Source organism: Podarcis melisellensis, assembly GCF_964234715.1.
Source record: "Podarcis melisellensis genome assembly, chromosome: 13".
NCBI classification, from domain to species: Eukaryota; Metazoa; Chordata; class Lepidosauria; order Squamata; family Lacertidae; genus Podarcis; species Podarcis melisellensis.
Window position 1 is genome coordinate 6773281 of NC_138545.1, and position 17392 is coordinate 6790672.

The 17392-nt window shown below is 51.3% G+C and overlaps 2 protein-coding genes across 6 annotated transcripts in view; one reads left to right on the forward strand and one right to left on the reverse strand.

Annotated features, from left to right (window-relative positions):
* AP1G2 (adaptor related protein complex 1 subunit gamma 2) overlaps nt 1-12682 on the forward strand; it is a 25437-nt gene extending 12755 nt beyond the window's left edge. For 4 of the 5 annotated variants that reach the window (XM_081886774.1, XM_081886776.1, XM_081886775.1 and 1 more), the window contains exons 9-22: nt 120-218; nt 872-927; nt 2569-2682; nt 3465-3605; nt 4258-4312; nt 4848-4970; nt 5561-5650; nt 5785-5915; nt 6970-7077; nt 7885-8041; nt 8718-8835; nt 9970-10136; nt 11013-11111; nt 11691-12682. In XM_081886774.1, the coding sequence (XP_081742900.1) occupies nt 120-218; nt 872-927; nt 2569-2682; nt 3465-3605; nt 4258-4312; nt 4848-4970; nt 5561-5650; nt 5785-5915; nt 6970-7077; nt 7885-8041; nt 8718-8835; nt 9970-10136; nt 11013-11111; nt 11691-11795 (1563 nt within the window). In that variant the 3' untranslated portion in view covers nt 11796-12682. The remainder of the gene's footprint in view (nt 1-119; nt 219-871; nt 928-2568; nt 2683-3464; nt 3606-4257; nt 4313-4847; nt 4971-5560; nt 5651-5784; nt 5916-6969; nt 7078-7884; nt 8042-8717; nt 8836-9969; nt 10137-11012; nt 11112-11690) is intronic. The other variant, XM_081886777.1, reaches the window with a different exon arrangement.
* Nucleotides 11602-17175, reverse strand: THTPA (thiamine triphosphatase). Its single transcript, XM_081887016.1, has 3 exons — nt 16667-17175; nt 14554-15186; nt 11602-13111 (listed from the first exon to the last, which is right to left on the reverse strand). The coding sequence occupies exons 1-3, from the start codon at nt 16728-16730 to the stop codon at nt 12975-12977; spliced, it is 834 nt and encodes a 277-aa protein (XP_081743142.1). The 5' UTR covers nt 16731-17175; the 3' UTR covers nt 11602-12974.
* Nucleotides 17176-17392: the final 217 nt, after the last annotated feature.

A 17392-nucleotide genomic window follows, 5' to 3' on the forward strand; every position in this document is an offset into this window, starting at 1 on the left:
TTGTCGTCAGTGAAGAGGAAGAAAGAGACCAAGGTGAAGGCCTGCGGGGGGAGAGCGGGGCAGAGGAACGTCCCACGCCAAAAGCCAGCAAGGCTGCCAACCCCTCCGCTTCTTCCCAGGTGGCCACCAACACGGAGACAACGCGGAACGTGGGCAACGCCATCTTGTACGAGACGGTGCTGACCATCATGGGCGTCCGCTCGACCAGCGGCCTGAGGGTACGGCGGATTCGTATGGGCCAGGTGGACTGGGCTGATCCCGCACCTTGCTTGGCTCCTCTTGCGTTCAGATCTTTTGGGAGGATGTTGGGTACAAATGAAATATTCTGGGCGCCTCCCGGCGCGATGATGGCGCTTCCCATTTCTAGACCCCACATACGATCAAAACTGTCTTGCGTTCCCCTAGGGGGTGGGGAACTTCAGGCCCCTGATATCAAAGCGGCCCTCCAGACCTCTCTGTTTGGCCCCAGAAGTCCTCTCCCCAAGCCATACCATCCTCAGGTAGTTCTGCCTGGCGGGAGAACCACAATGATAACTCTCGCTTGCCTGGAAAGAGGATGGAGAGGTCTTTGGGGTCTGTGCGCCTGTTTCCATAAACCTTTGAGATTTGTGTGGCTCGGGTGCAACCTGTACAAGGATAAGACCTGTATCTGTTCTTCTAGCCACTTTTGCCCACTTGCTGCTTCTGGTCTGCGGCCCCTGAAAGGTTGCTTTTGAGGGAGTGCGGCCCCCAAGCCCCAAAATCTTCCACATCCAGCTATCCCAAGCTAGAATCTGTTTGTTCTGAAGCTTTTTCATTCTTCCTCTGCCCCCTCAGCTCATACAAATGGTACATTTTGGGAATTAAGGACACTTCTCTTTTCCACACCCAGGTTCTCGCTATAAATATCCTCGGGCGATTTCTCCTTAACAAGGACCGGAATATCAGGTACAGAAACCCCCACGAAACAAACAAAGCACTGGAGTGACCCAGATAGAGCTGGGGGGGGGGGAATGCCGGCCCAACAATCACCTGAAATTTTCCTGTTGGAATTTTGAAAATATATTTTGGGGCTGAGTCTCCTTATATAACACGTTTCACCCTGGCTCCTTTTAAAACGCGGCGCTTGGTTCCTACAGAGGTTTTTAAGCAGAGCTTGGAAGGGCATCTGTCGTGCAGGATCTAGTCACGATTCCTGCATCGCAGGGGGTTGGACTAAATGACCCTCGGAACCCTTTATGATTCTTCGGTTCTGTGGCCTGACATCTTCTTCTCCAGCTTGGGAACACTGAAATTTGAGAAGAGGGTGGGATGTTGGAAGATGGCGTCTGCAATCAGGGGCCTCAAGCGGATTTTTGAATCCTAGTCTCCCGGGTCCTGGTCCGATGCTCTGGCCCCCGACCCGCACGGCCCCACAGCACATAGGGCTGCCTTGCCACAACCCTCGACTCGCCTTCCTCACTGCCATTGCAGATCCCTTGTTTCCCCTTCATGATCTGCCCCCTTCTCCTAATCCTTTGAGGCCCGTTCCGTAGACGCTGGTCTGGGAGAGGGAGCGTGCCCAGAGACCCTCAGGTTCCCTCATGAGCCGCCGCCAATGGCCTCACAGCTGAGGGAAACCGAGGGACAGAGGCGATTCCCCAAATATCTCCCCCACCACTCCCTCAAGACAAGCAGCCACCCCTTTTCCACAGTGCATGGGAAGCAGCTGTGCGATAACTCGGCCTATTAAAATGCATCCTCAGGGGCGCGGCGCTTCTTTTCTTCCCCGGTGAAACAGTGCGTGAAATTAATTTGCCACACGCTTAATTCAGATTTGCTCGGATCTCCCGGCCGCCCTGACAGAGGTTGTTTTAGGGCCTCGCCGGCCGCCATTTTGGCTGCCCATGCCACAGTTGCCCGTTTCCCGCCTTGCCTCCCACCCGGCAGCGTCCCCTTTCCATCTTAAAGCGAATCAAGGAGAAACGCTTCCGACTTATTGGCTGCGGACGGTCTTCTTTGCACCGCTTCCCTGGTTAGAGGGCCTGGGAGACCGGGGTTCGAATTCCCGCTCAGCTATGAAGTGTTCTAGGTGGCCTTGGGCCCCAGTCGCCCTTCTCTCAGCCTATCCCACCTCGCAAGGTTGTTGTGCGGATAAAACAGCAAGGGCGAAGGATAGCCCTGAGCGCCTGGAAGGAAACACAGGATGTAAATGTGATGAATTAAGCTCTCTCATCCTCTCCCTCTCAAGATGTGATTTACCGTATTTTTTGCTCTATAAGACTCACTTTTTCCCTCCTAAAAAGTAAGGGGAAATGTGTGTGCGTCTTACAGAGCGAATACAGGCTGCGCAGCTATCCCAGAAGCCAGAACAGCAAGAGGGATTGCTGCTTTCGTTGCGCAGCGATCCCTCTTGCTGTTCTCGCTTCTGAGATTCAGAATATTTTTTTTTCTTGTTTTCCTCCTCCAAAAACTAGGTGCGTCTTATGGTCTGGGGCGTCTTACAGAGCGAAAAATACGGTAAAGGTGATGAATTAAGCTCTCTCCTCCTCTGCCTCTCAAGATGTGATTTATTTATTTTTCTCTTGTCGGGCGGAATCTTCCCTTTAGATACGTGGCTCTAACATCTCTACAGAAATTGCTGCAAGAAGAGAACAGCGCCGTTCAGAGGCACCGGGCCACAGTCCTTGAATGCCTGGCCGACCCGGATCCCACTGTGAAGAGGTGAGACTGCGATAGGAATTTTGAGGTCTTAGATATATGGTAATGTTCATAACCGCACGTACATAGATCAGCACAGGAAGACCGACCTGAAGTCATTTTGATTCCTAAACTGAGCAAATGTTTTCTCTGCAAGGTCAAAGTGGGAAACCTCCCATTGGCTTTTCCTTCACAAATCCTGTCTTAAGGGTATGTCTGTGTTTGAATAGGGTATGAGCCTGTGACCTGGCCCAGGAACTAAGTATTTATCATTATAAAAGACTGGCCAGGCTCCCCAATCAAGTAACCTGCCAGACAGGAGATAACGACAGGAGAAAAACAACATTCAAATTTCTGTTTTAAGACCGCCTTTTCGGTGATGTAGGTGTGATGTACCTGAGGGGTGGTCTTAGGTTACACCCCTTCTGTGATGTAGGTGTGATGTTTCTGGGGGTGGTCTTGATCTACAGGGTGGGAATTTCAAAAGTCTTTATAAGGCCTTGCATGCCATTTTTCTGGGTCCCTCCTTCTTTCCTCCATGTGAGGGGAGCACCCTGTTGCAACAGATCAATAAAGATCAAGCTTACTAGCTGCTTTGCTTCTCAATATTCTCTGGTTGGCCTCTGTTATTCTCTCCTACCAATAGGGAACCTATGTAAGGACTCTATATGGGCTCTTGGATACCCCATAAGGGAAAAGGGCAATTTTTGTTTACAACAAGACGAGGGGGAAAGACAGGGCCGAGGCTCCGGGAGACATGATGTCTCTGAGTCGGGAGAATTTCTCGCTTCTCCCTCCTTCCTCAGGCGAGCCCTGCAGTTGAGCCTGGCCCTGGTGAGCGGCAGCAACGTGAGGACGACCACGAAAGAGCTGCTGCTTTTCCTGGAAACCTGCGCCCCGGAGCTGAAGTCGGACTGCGCTTCCGGAATATTCCTAGCCGCTGAGAAGTGAGTCGGGTCCGGCCGTTGCCCGTAGGGGGCGTTGTAGAGAAATCCAGGGCAGTTTTTTTGGGGAGGGGGTTGTTGAATTTTGCAGTTTTTGAATTCGTGTCTCGAAGGGCGCTCATGGCAGAACAAGAGACTCTTAGTCTTAGGGTCATCGGGCAAAAGATTCCTGCCGCTCTCCAATTCTGTGACCTAAGACTTGGGAATTCAAAAGATGTCTTGGTTAAATTAATATGATTTAGTTCTCCTTGGTAAGTGAAACGCGTGTAAAATTGCACAGAAATAATTAAAAACGAGCGCTTGCAGTTATATTATACAGCACATTAAAAAAATATTATTGTTCATTTTTATTATTATTTAGCATTACCTGACGTTTTCAGAAGTCTTTGGTTTTCTGAGAAAGCAGTTTATGTGCTTTCTAATTAAACGTAGATTCGCCAAGCTGAATGTTGTCCCACCACAAAAATAATAGCAGATTTGAATTCCTCACACCCAAAAACATATTTTTAAGACCCTCCCTCCCTGAAGAAATTAGCAAAAATTAAGTTACACCCCTTAAAATGACGTGTCCTGACAGCGTGAGGGGCACTTTCAGGTGGAGCGATAGGTCTAAGGCATTCCTGCTCTTCTCGTTTTCTTCCCTCACCCACTTCAGGTTTGCGCCCAGCAAGCGTTGGCACATCGACACCATCCTCCAGGTTCTGACCATGGTAAGATGGAGGGTGGGGTGGGGTGGGGGCTAGGATCCTTGGGGAGCAGCAGAAAGCTGTGTGGCTCAAGGAAGGGCCTTCCTCTCTCAAGGGGTTGTGTTTGAAGAAGCTTCTCCAAGACCATCTGGACTAGAAACTTGTTCTTTTCTTTTGGGAGAGGCAAGAAACAGAAAGCTGACATTCTTAGGCAACCAAAACACCCCCTACTGTGCCTCTGTGAACATTTTTCAGGCTTTAATATTTATTTTCCTCTCCCTGTTTCCAGCACCCCATTGAAACTGCCATTCTAGGTGTGTTGAAAAAGTGAGTTTCAAGGCCCTCCCCTGCCCTTAAGCAGAACGCTTCACGTAGAGCCCACCAATAGCAGCCCAGAATCCTTAGAGTGCCTTCAGAGCCGAGTCCTTGGTAGTTTGGGCTTGTGTGGAGGAGGGGGAATCTGTTGAACCCTTTTTAAGGGAAGGAAGGGCCAAGCAGAGACGTATCTCTGAGAAGAAGCGTAGCTCACATCCCTGGTTCCTCTTTTTACCCTCTGCAGGCTGGCTCCTACGTACGTGACGACGCGGTGCCCAACCTCATCCACCTCATCGGAGGTGCAAAGGATCTTCACGGCTATGCGGTTCAACAGCTATACAAGGCCCTGACCCAAGATATCTCTCAGGTGCGGGATTGGGGAGGGGGGTGATGGGGGGCAGGGCATAGAGAACCAGAAGGGGAAGAATGAGGCTAAGTATCCTGTGCCCACTTACTTGCAAGTGAGTTCCACTCAACGTTTTTTATTAACCGAACAGAATTTCTATAATGCTTAGCATCGAAACCTTTAAGCTGTTCTTCTTCCTATACAAATAGAAACGTAAGGCTGTCGTCACGCTGCACTTATCAGCATTGGGCCAGTCGTTGTCTCTTAGCTAACCTACGTCACAGGATTGTTGTGGGGGAGGAGAAGCACGGGCACTACCTTGAGCTCCTCGAGAGAAAATATAAATGTAATAAATAATAATAAAATAACGTGGGAGGTTTTTTTTAAGAGGATGTGAAAGGTTGGCGGGCAGAGTTAGCAGAGGCAGCAGATCCCAGTAGAAGACATTCAAATTACCCATAAAATTATATATCAAAAACAAGTCCCCCTAAAAGAAACCCACCCTTCAGAATTGCATATTAAAATGCACCTCAAATGTACAGGTTTGTAGGCTTGCTTAACCGAAAAGCGTTTTCCGCTGGAGCCCTCCCTCTCTCTTTTTTCCCTCCCAGCAACCCCTGGTGCAGGTGGCTACCTGGTGCATCGGTGAATACGGCAACCTCTTATTGGACGGCAGCTGTGAAGAGGTGGAGCCCACTCAGGTGAGGAGTCAGAAACTGAGGGTGGGCATTTTGAACGAACAGGGGAAGTTTGCTCACACCCCCTGGGGAAAAAGTATCCCACTTCATTATGGCTTTTCCTCTTCCTTTCTCCACCTTCTCCCCCACTGCGGCAGGTGGACCCAGAGGAAATGGTCTCCATGTTGGAGCGAGTGCTGCAGTCGCACCTCTCGCTGCCGGGCACCAGGGCCTACGCACTCACCGCCCTCATGAAGCTCGGGACCCGTCTCCAGGGCAGCGACATCAAGTGAGCTCACAGCCCACATCCCCACCCTCAGGCCGCGGACGCACCATAACCTGCAAAGCACACCGATTCCCCCGTGGAACCCTGGGAGTTGTAGTTTGAGCTGCAGCTCCCAGCATCCTTAGCAAACAAAGGTTCCCAGGATTCCTTGGGGGGTGGGGAATTGTGTGGTTGGTTTAGGATCACAGCCTCAACTTCCCCTCTTCCTAAGCCAGGCCTCAGGGGCAGGGGCAGACAATAATAATAATAAAATAATAATAATAATAATAATAATAATAATAATAATAATAATAATAATAATAATATATTTATTATTTATACCCTGCCCATCTGGCTGAGTTTCCCCAGCCACTCTGGGCAGCTTCCAACAAAATATTAAAATACAATACAGTGGTACCTTGGGTTAAGTACTTAATACGTTCCGGAGGTCCGTTCTTAACCTGAAACTGTTCTTAACCTGAAGCGCCACTTTAGCTAATGGGGCCTCCTGCTGCTGCCGCGCCGCCGGAGCACGATTTCTGTTCTTATCCTGAAGCAAAGTTCTTAACCCGAGGTACTATTTCTGGGTTAGCAGAGTCTGTAACCTGAAGCGTATGTAACCCGAGGTACCACTGTAGTCTTTTAAACATTAAAAACATTGATGATCTTTGGGAGCCAACGGAATTCAAATGCCAAGGAGATTCTGACTTAATACATAAGGATGAGCCTTCTGGCGGCAAGAGCTCTTTGACAGGGTAAAGGACTCCCCCAGAAGGCAGTGGGCTCTCCGCCATTGCCAGTTTTGGAAAGAGGTTGGATGGGCCATCTGTCAGGGATTCCGCGATTCCTGCGTTGCAGGTGGATTGGGTTGGGTTCCCTTCCAACTCTACAATCCTACGACTCTACGACTGGCAGGGTGTAGCAGTGGCAAGGGTCGGACCATCCTGCGAGGCCTTTTGAATTGATTTGCCTGTGTAATATTTCCCGCCTCATCCTGCGTCCTGCTTCTCTGCCCGAAGCAGAGGCAGCTCGTAACCTCTTCCCCTCGATTCTTTTTTCCCACCCCGTCCGCCCTGAGAAGTCGGATCCGGAGCCTGGTTTCCATTTACTGCAGCTGCCACGACGTGGAGCTCCAGCAGCGGGCGGTCGAGTACAACGCCCTCTTCCGGAAGTACGACCACCTCAGGTACTCCTGGCACAGACGGGCGCCTGAAACCGCTCTTGTTCTCGGGTGTTCTCTATATTTTGACCTCCTGTGTGGGCCCTTCCATTCACACAACACCCGTTTTTTAGCTAGCTTCCCCATTTCACCCCATCCAAGTTTGAGCGCTGAAAACGCTGTTCCAAACGGCCTTCCACCTTGACGGTCTTTGCAAACGTTCTTTGTGGGTGCTCACACGGGAAGCCTTCAGCGGCTAAACCTCCATGGAGGAACAAGAGTACCCAAATCTGGTTTGCAAACCTTTATTCCTGGCATGCAGATTATAGGATGGGTGAGGAGGGTTGACAGCGGAAACAGCCATGCCATGTCAACAGCAGATAAAATCTCTCTCCTACCCTGCTTCCCCACTCTCTTGCCAAGTAAAGGTAAAGGGACCCCTGACCATTAGGTCCAGTCGTGACCGACTCTGGGGTTGCAGCGCTCATCTCACGTTATTGGCCGAGGGAGCCGGCGTACAGCTTCCGGGTCACGTAGCCAGCATGCCTAAGCCGCTTCTGGCGAACCAGAGCAGCGCACGGAAACGTTGTTTACCTTCCCGCTGGAGCAGTACCTATTTATCTACTTGCACTTTGACGTGCTTTCGAACTGCTAGGTTGGCAGGAGCAGGACTGAGCAATGGGAGCTCACCCCGTTGTGGGGATTCGAACTGCCGACCTTCTGATTGGCAAGTCCTAGGCTCTGTGGTTTAACCCACAGCGCCACCTGCATCCCATCTCTTGCCAAATAAATCCCCACAAAAGGCCCGTATCTCTTTTCCTTTCTTCCTACCAGAGCATCCGTCCTGGAGAAGATGCCCTTAGTCGACAAAACTAGCTACACCGAGGAAGGAAGTGAAAAAGAGCAGAATGGAAGAGAGGCCGCTGTTGCTCCTCAAATCCTGGAGGTGGCGCCAGCACCCAGCGACGTCCAGCAACAGGACTCTGGCCAGGTGGGGAGTTACTTTGCCAAGCGGTTGGCACCAGGGGGCACTTGGGCGCAGGGCAAACCCTAAACTTAAGGGCAAGGTGACATTTTGGAGCAGGGAGCAGGCAGCACGTAATCCAGGATTACCAATTCCAAATAAGGATTTGGTTTTCAGAGCTGGCCAATCTTGGCTTCCCCTAGACTGGCAGCACCACAGCAGAACCTAAGCATACTACTGGATTTTGAAGAGCCCAGCTGTTAATTTGGCCCACCTCCTTTTATAAACCGGAATCCTGTATCATCTCAGCTCTTTCCTTACACGAATCAGTGAGCTTGTTGCTTCGCCACAGAAAGGCTGAACTGGAACCGAACCGGTTTGGTGGGGGTGAAACCTGAACACAAGCCTTGATTTTTAAAGGAGGCATTTCCAAAGTGCAGCTTGTGAACCACCTGTGGCCCGTGAGCCTCATCCACGCAGTCTGTGGCAGAAATATTTAATTAATCAATTTTCAGCAATTTTAAAGTGGTCTGAACACCCAGAGCCCTATTTTAACGTGCACCCCCCCGGCAGTGGCTGTGCTGTTTCTGATGCCTCTCCTTTCCCAGATTATCACTGCATGCCTCTCTGCACTGGTGCCCCGCGATGGGAATCCCCTCACCCTCGCCATCTCCTCTTCAACACTCCCTTGCTTCCCCTGTAGGTCTCTGATCTTTTGGATCTGCTTGGAGGCCCCGCAGATCCCCCTCCAGCCCAGCCCAGCACCGTCGCCCCAGCAGTGGAATCCTTCCTCGATTTCCTTGGTGATCTGAAAGCCCCAAGTATGTTGACCTAAGAGCTCTTTGCCGGTGGGGTTGCTTTTTGCAACTCGATTCTTGACAAGACCCTTTTAGGCAAGTCTGCAAAGGACAAGTCCACCCCCAATATCCTTTCATTCCATCACTCCCCTCGGGGGGTTTTCCAGACAGGTGAAATAAAGTAAAGAGAGCGTATTTCTCCACCTCACATGGGCATTTCTGAGCCAAAAGCACTGCTCCCTTTTAACAATAGCTGTATCGCTCTTGTTAAGTTTTAACAATGAGCACTAAAATATACCTGTATATCTGAAGGAGTGTCTCCACCCCCATTGTTCGCTCGGACACTGAGGTCCAGCTCCGAGGGCCTTCTGGCAGTTCCCTCCCTGCGAGAAGTGAGGTTACAGGGAACCAGGCAGAGGGCCTTCTCGGTGGTGGCACCCGCCCTGTGGAACGCCCTCCCACCAGATGTCAAGGAAATAAACAACTACCTGACTTTTAGAAGACACCTGAAGGCAGCCCTGTTTAGGGAAGCTTTTAATGTTTGATGTTTTATCCTGTTTTAATTTTCTGTTGGGAGCCACCCAGAGTGGCTGAGGTAACCCAGTCAGGTGGGCAGGGAATAAGACATAATAATAATTAATATTATTAGGGCTTTTTTCAGCTGGAACTCAGTTCCGGCATTTCCAGGTGGGCATCATTGCCATTCTAAGAGAAGGAGGGAGGTATTTGTGGTGAGTTCGACTCCTTTTTTCATAGAAAAATAGCACTTATTATTATTACTATTATTATTATTGAAAGCTGCTCTGTTTTGAGTAATGCAAGAAAGGGAAAGCTGCAGGGTCCAATGAAACCCCTTCTATGAATGGCACTCATAGCATTTCCAGAGAAAAATACAGAAGAGACCAGGCTGCTCCCTGCTTAGCCATGTGGGCCGCATATTATTGTGAAGGGTCAAGAGGGCTGTTCCTCAGCCTCTGAGCTGGAAGGTCACAGTGCCAGTCCTGTGTAGGCTGCCTGGGGTTACTCAGGCGAGGGCAAGGCCCTTTGCACATGCTCAGGTGTGTCCTGGCTTGGCATGGCTTTGGGGACTTTCTATACCTCAGGGGGTGGTTGGCCGGAGGGGAGCTAGACTTAGCTGCTGCCCTTCCCTCCCTGCAGCCTCCGCCATCACCCGCATGGTTGCGTACGAACAAGACGGCCTGCTGGTCGAGTTTTCCATGGACCGGCCGCCGCTGGAGCCCTCGTTGCTGCTCATCACGGCCACCGTCTCCAACAGGACCCCCCACGACGTGGCCGGGTTTTGTCTGCAAGTGGCTGTCCCCAAGGTGAGGCCTCGGGTGGCTTGAGAAGAGGGTTGGGCGAGATCGCAGAGGCGGCCACGAGCCACAGAGGCCGCGATGCTTCTGAATATGAGTTGCTGGGAATCACAACTGCGAAGGGCCGCTTGGGCCGTGAGGTCTTGCTTGTGGGCTTTCTCAGTGGGGCATCCGCTTTGCCCCCGGGAGAGGAGGATGCTGGGATGCTGGCCTAGATGGGGGTCCCCTTTGGCCTCACCCAGCAGCCAAGAAAAATCTGCTGGTGTTCTTAAGAAGGAGGGGCATCCTCCTTTATGTTCCTCCCAGTGCCAGAGGCCAATGGGGTCACCAAGCCAAGGGTTTCTGGGCAGGCAAAAGGAAGCACCGTATTTTTCGCTCTATAAGATGCACCAGACCATAAGACACGCCTAGTTTTTGGAGGAGGAAAACAAGAAAAAAAAATATTCTGAATCTCAGAAGCCAGAACAGCAAGAGGGATCGCTGCACAGCGAAAGCAGCAATCCCTCTTGCTGTTCTGGCTTCTGGGATAGCTGTGCAGCCTGCATTCGCTCCATAAGACGCACACACATTCCCCCTTACTTTTTAGGAGGGAAAAAGTGAGTCTTATAGAGCAAAAAATACGGTAATTCTTTACACAAACTATGGAACTCACTGCCACAGGAGGCAGTGATGGCCAACTTGGAGGAGGGTTTAAAAGAGGATTAGACCAAGGGATAAGGCTGTCATCCACAATGTTTTAAATTGCAAATGAAATCCTTTTGCAGGGCAGGGAGGGGAGAAAGCAGGAAGGGAAACGGCCCTGGGTTTTGCAGGGGTCAAAAACTTTTCCCCCTTTTTTTAAATGATATGCATTGTTTGGACTTTCACCTGCTCCTCTTCTGACAGTCCTTCCAAGTGGAGCTGCTGGCCCCGAGTGGCTCTACAGTCCCAGGTGAGGGTGGGCCCCCCATCACCCAGCTCATCCGAGTATTGAACCCCAAAAAGGTAAGCAGGTGAGAGGAGGGGTATACGTGTGGCCAGGGAGTGGGAATTAACCTGTGATCTGAGCAGCGATGTCATTTCCTGCCTGGCCATCAGTTAAAGCAAGGTGGTGACATCACTTCCTCTCCTCCTGTAAAGTGACGTGCAGAGACTCTATTGCTTAAGCTTCATGTGGGCCACTTCTGTTGGCAGCATCTGAAGGATGTTTCCCGCTGAAAACAGGAAGTGGCACCGTCACACTCCCACATCACAAAGACAGCGGTGATGTCACTTCCTCCTCTGCCCTCGCCGGCTGACTTCACCTTGGTTAGCGTAACAGGCACCAGGGTGATGTCACTTCCTGTTCCTTCAAGAAGGGTACTCTCCAGCCGCCCAAATTCGCTTTCTTTCCCCATTTAACACAACACGTGTCGCCCTCAATCTTCCAGCAACACTAAGGACTAGCGTCTTAGCTCTCGTAAAAAAGGGGTTTCCGCAGCATCAAATCCAGAGCTTTCTGTTTTGCAGAACGCAGCTTTTAATGTTTGCAAGCAGAGATTATACACCCAGCGTCAAGTAAGCCTTATCCCTTTCTGATTCCAGCTCCCGCTCCGCATGAGGTTACGACTTGCCTACACTCTGCCCTCTGGAGCTTTGGTGCAACAGATCAAGGAAATCAACTCATTCCCCGAGGCTGCCTGGAAATGAAGAGCGAGCGGCCCACTGTACCCCTCCCTCCTCGACAGGTCCCCCTAAAATGCACTCCACTCCGAGGGAAGGGAAGGGGTGGGGTGGAGAAAAACCCTTGCAATGACACCATCTTACCACCAGGTGGCGCGTTTGCTCCAGGTGGGTGCCCCAAATAACAACACCCATGGGTGCTGCCCATTTGCACAGGCGGAAGGGCAGAGGGCGCCTCTCTCGCTGGATCCAATGAGGGATTTCCGAAAGAGGGAGGCGGGAGGGAGAAGGGGAATCCCCGTCTCAGCCAGCCCCCTTTCTCCCTCCTCCCTCCCAGCTGCTGGCAGATCAATTCAATTGATCAGCCAGATGGGGGAAACTCCACAACAACTGAGCGAGACTAAATGGAAATCGATGGAGATAAAGAGTGGGTTGGGGGGTGGAGGGGGAAAGCCCTCTTTAACAAAAACAAACACAAACACCAGCTATCCCTCTTCATGGCTGGATTTGTTTTTTTCACCTCTGGCCGTACTGCTGGTAGGTCCAACAAACCTCCCCTCCAGACGCTGGCTGGCCCCAGCAATAGCGACGCTGCGGTTGATGCACACTGAGAGTAGTGCAAGAACCACTGCAGGGAAGCCCTGCCTTAGCATCCTGCCGGGCGCTTTTACACTATGCAAGGGCAGTGAGTTCCGCAGATCCACAATATGTGGCTCCCTCCAGATGGGGCTGCTGGAATTGGCAGCCCCAAGCCCCTGGGTTGTGGGTGTGTTCTAGCTTGGGTGAGGCCACACTGTGTACCCCTCCTACTTCCTTTCTCTCTCCCCTCACCCCCATCTCTCAAACCTGCCCCCTGCCGCTCTCCATCGAACGGCCATTGAGCTTTCAGCGTGAATAAATGTCTTCTCAACGCATTCTCCGCTCTTGTGTAACAGGGCAAACGCCTGGCTGTTTCGCAGCAGGGAGCCCCTCTGCCCAGGCCCGGCTGCTATTGGCTGACCTGCTGTGATGTCACGCAAGGCTCCCGAGTGCCACGGGGTGTCGAAAGCCATTCCAGATGTTGGGTGAAGTTGGAAGGTTTGGCAGAGGGGGGAAGAAAGGAGGGCTGGGTGGGAGGAACGTGGTCCGAATTGTCCTCTCGGTTCAGGTAGCGGACTTTCTCTCTTGCCCGAAGCATAGCCCCCACCCCCGTTCCTCCAGCCCCAGTCAGTTCCCCTCCTCGTCCGTTGCAGCTCTCACTTTCCTCAGCGACCCAGCTCTCATGAGGGCCTCGTAGTGCGCAGGTCTGAATTTATGCAGGTAGACAGACATCTTGCCAGGAATCGGGGATTTCATATCCAGGCCTGCCGGGGAGACCAGAAAGAGAGGAGAATGTTAATTTGGCAACAGGGCGAGACCTGGAACGGAATTACGAACCCATCCAAACATCCCTGGGATGTAGAGGACTAAGCATCAAGCAGTTCTTGTTTGTACCGTATTTTTCGCTCTAAAAGATGCACCAGACCACAAGACAGACCTAGTTTTTGGAGGAGGAAAACAAGAAAAAAAATATTCTGAATCTCAGAAGCCAGAACAGCAAGAGGGATCGCTGCGCAGTGAAAGCATCAATCCCTCTTGCTGTTCTGGCTTCTGGGATAGCTGTGCAGCCTGCATTTGCTCCATAAGACACATTTCCCCTTCCTTTTTAGCAGGGAAAAAGTGAGTCTTATAGAGCAAAAAATTCGGTATTTCGTACTTTAAAAAAAGATTTTTGGAGAGGTGCTTAAGAAGAGGGAGGAAAGCCTCATTAATCAGGCCCCCCCAAAGTGAGGAGCCCCATCTCCAGTGTCCTACAGCCACGCAAGAAGCATGAAAACAGAGTTTCTTAGCCCCTGAGGATAGGCTCCTAGGGTCACTCTGCTGAAGGCGCACAAAGAGCTGTTCTGTATCCTGTGTGCAAGTTTATAGAATCACAGACTTGGAAGAGACCCTAAGGATCATCTAGTCCAACCCAAATTTGCAGCTGTCCCATACGGGGATCGAACCTGAAACCTTGGCGTTCTCAGCACCGTGCTCCGACCGACTGAGCTATCCAGGCTGATTTTGTTACGTACAATGGAACCTCACGAAAAACACCACTCAAGCCACCCTGGAAGAAAGTTCCGGAGCACTCCAAATTGTCCGCCTGTGCCCAGAAAATAGTAGATCTAGCTTAGAAGGCAACGTGCCGAGATCTGCACGCATTGTTTTGATGCACCCCCCGATTATAATTACAAGATTATGGTATGATCTTAGAAGCTGTGACTTTCACAGAGGGGACCCTGCATTTCTGAATCTGCCACTAAACCACCGTATTTTTCGCTCTATAAGACGCAACAGACCATAAGATACACCTAGTTTTTGGAGGAGGAAAACAAGGAAAAAAATATTCTGAATCTCAGAAGCCAGAACAGAAAGAGGGATCGCTGCGCAGTGAAAGCAGCAATCCCTCTTGCTGTTCTGGCTTCTGGGATAGCTGCGCAGCCTGCATTCACTCCATAAGACGCACACACATTTCCCTTTACTTTTTAGGAGGGAAAAAGTGAGTCTTATAGAGCAAAAAAATACAGTATTTGCGAGACCCTTAGGTGCAAGGTCGGACAAATTTGTGGAGCCGCAATGGCTCTGCTGGGAATTGTGAGTGGAGAGGGCACTGATGTTGTCCTATCTGCGGGCAACAATGGGTGGCATTTGATGGGCCACTGAGAACAGGAAGCCCTTTGGCTTAAGAGGGCACTTCCTGGGTCAAAATAGCCAAACTCCTCACCCAGCCGACTTCCCAGCTCCTGTATCCTCTCCAGAGCCTCTGGAACTTCCTGCTCCCGCAAAACCATTGCCTCCACCTCTCCCACGGCATAGCCAAAGTCCATCTCGTCGAGATCCACCGTCAGGCGGAGGTTGGCCAGGCGGTATTTGCACCGCTGGGTGACGAAGCTGGCAAACTCCTGCAGGCCCAGCTCCTCCACGGCTCTGGCCACGTCGCTCTGCCAACCCGCGGCCGGGTCCACGCCCAGCAGACCACAGACACGGGCCACGATGTCTCGGGGGCAGGTCACTTCCTGGTATTGCGTGGCCAGGTGCGTCCTGCCAGCTCCCTCTAGTGGCTGAGGCGGGTGCTGCGGCTCATGGCTTTGGGCTCGCAGTTCCGGAAGGTTCTGCTGCCCCCGGCTAGTGACAGCGCCCTCTAGTGGCCGAAGGGGGAATTTCAGCTCCCAGCCAGCCCCTTCGCGCTGCCGGAGCCAATGATCTGCTAGCGTGAGGCGCCAATCGGGAACGTCGTAGTACCGGTCGCGGAAGGAGACGCTGGCTTCTGGTATCGCCCCCAGCGCCTCCAGCTTCAGCACGGCGTCAGGTCCGAAAAGGAACTTCTGCTCCACCTCAATGGAGCCTGAGGTGGAATCTGTACAAGGGAGCCGGAGCGAATTAATTCTGATGCAGCCTATATACATGTACATAAATATAAAAATTCCATTTCCCCACCCCACACATTCCCCGACACAATTCTGCATCGGCCCCTTCCTGTTGGGAACGCTTAATTTTTGAAATGCTTTTCTTAAGCAGGAGACAGAAAATAAACCCCAGCCAGCTACTCTCCCGACTTGGAAAACAAATTCTCACCCCGGAGGTTTTGGGGAAGAGGGGGAAGTCATCGCTTGCCAAGCAAAGGCACTCAGAGAGCCATCCTCTTCATGGCCGCCCTAAGCCCCGATTTTTAATTCATTAATTTTCTAAACAATGGCGGGCTGGTCAAAATCTGCATTATTACATTTATACCCCATCGAGTAGAAATTAGCCGACTGCTCTTTACCCTGGCCTTTGAAACAGAACAGAAATTTTAGGATCTCCTCCCCATTCTTGTGCCGGTACCATAATTTGTTTTAAGCATCTTTTAATGCTATATTTTGTTCAACCTATTGCCTGCCTTTCACCTGAAGTTCCCAGGGCGGGTTACGACAAGGTAATCCCTATGCTTCTTCGTCTCCCCAAGGAGTCTCAAGTAGGACTCTTTACATTCGATCCACTTTTTCCTGGCAATGCTTTGGGGGCTCTAGTTTATATTTCTCAACAATTGCACAGAGCCATAACTATGGGGTCCTAATGAATGTGACATAGGATAGGGTCCTGCACAGGGCCAAATTTAGGCTTGATGAGGCCCTCAGCCACTGAAGGTAATGAGGCCCTTTATATGTCCAGCTGTCCTTTATCAGCAACAAATGGTCACTGATTTTTGTGTTGAATATATGCTATATGGTCATTTATGGACCTCATAGGTCCATACACAACACAAAACACTGTTGCTGTATGTAGGTTTTATTTTATTTGTTTTTTTATCTTATGTTTTGGAAATGTACATCCAGTTGTTGTTTTTTCCTTTAAATTTTTCCAGGTTCCCCAAGAGAGTGGGGCCCTAAGATATACAGTGGTACCTCGGGTTACATAGACTTCAGGTTACTAGCCCAGAAATAGTACCTCGGGATAAGAACTTTGCTTCAGGATGAGAACAGAAATCGTGCTCTGGTGGCGCAGCAGCAGCAGGAGGCCCCATTAGCCAAAGTGGTGCTTCAGGTTAAGAACAGTTTCAGGTTAAGTACGAAACTCCCGAACGAATTCAGTATTTAACCCGAGGTACCACTGTAGTTTGTTTAGCTTCTATGGCACTGCTCCTGCAGCATGCCTTAATCTGGCCCCGCTTGGGGTGGCTGTCAGATTATCCCCCCCAAAAAAACAATACTTTGCACCCCGCATTCTCCCTCCCCAATGGCCTCTGCCTTTGCCCCACACCGCCCCCTACCGACGCCCTCCACTGCCAGCCGACTGCAGGTCGCGCAGCAGCAGCGCCCCCTGTCGGCGGGGGTTTCGCCTCGGCTCCTCCGACTGACCTTTCCCGGCCGGGGATTCCGGAGCCTCCGCCGCCTCCTCGCCGCCATCGGATCCCGACGCCATGTCGACGCCCGGCAGAGAGGATCGCCGGCGAGAAGAACGCACAGAAAGCGCTGCAAAAATAACGCAAAGAAGCGAATCAGTGCACTTTTGCAAACCGGGGCTTAAAGGAAAACCAAGCGATGCATCTTTTTTTAATTTAAATTTTTAGTTTAAAGCATGCAAAATAATAATAATAAAATAAATCACAAATGGAGGAAGAGGAAGAGTGGCAAGGATGCAGAAGCTGGCTGCTGGTGGGAGGCGCAAAGGCGCCTGGGAGTTGTAGTTTCCCCGCCCCTTCCTCCAGGCCGGCGAGCAGGTGCTTTCGCCGCTCGGCTGCTCCCTCCTTCCTTCGCTTTTTTCCTTTCTCTCTCTCTCTCTCTCTCGCTCTCCGCGCTCTATTTTTTTATTCCTCTCCCCCTGCGCCTGTCTCGCTCCCTCGATCACGGTTGCCACGGCAACAGGGAAGCTGCAATTAAGAACAGCGGGGGGGGGGGAGTGCATTGTCAGAGAGGGAGGGGGCGCGCTTAACCCCTTCCAGGCAGGGCCCGGGACGCCTGGGTTCCCCAGGAAGGATGATGGGGAAAAGAGGCAACGCTGGGTTCTGTCTGCAGCCCTGGAAGAAATTCCTTTTTTTCTTCTTCGTTTCTCTCCCTTTAATTTCTACTATATGTTGCGTCCTG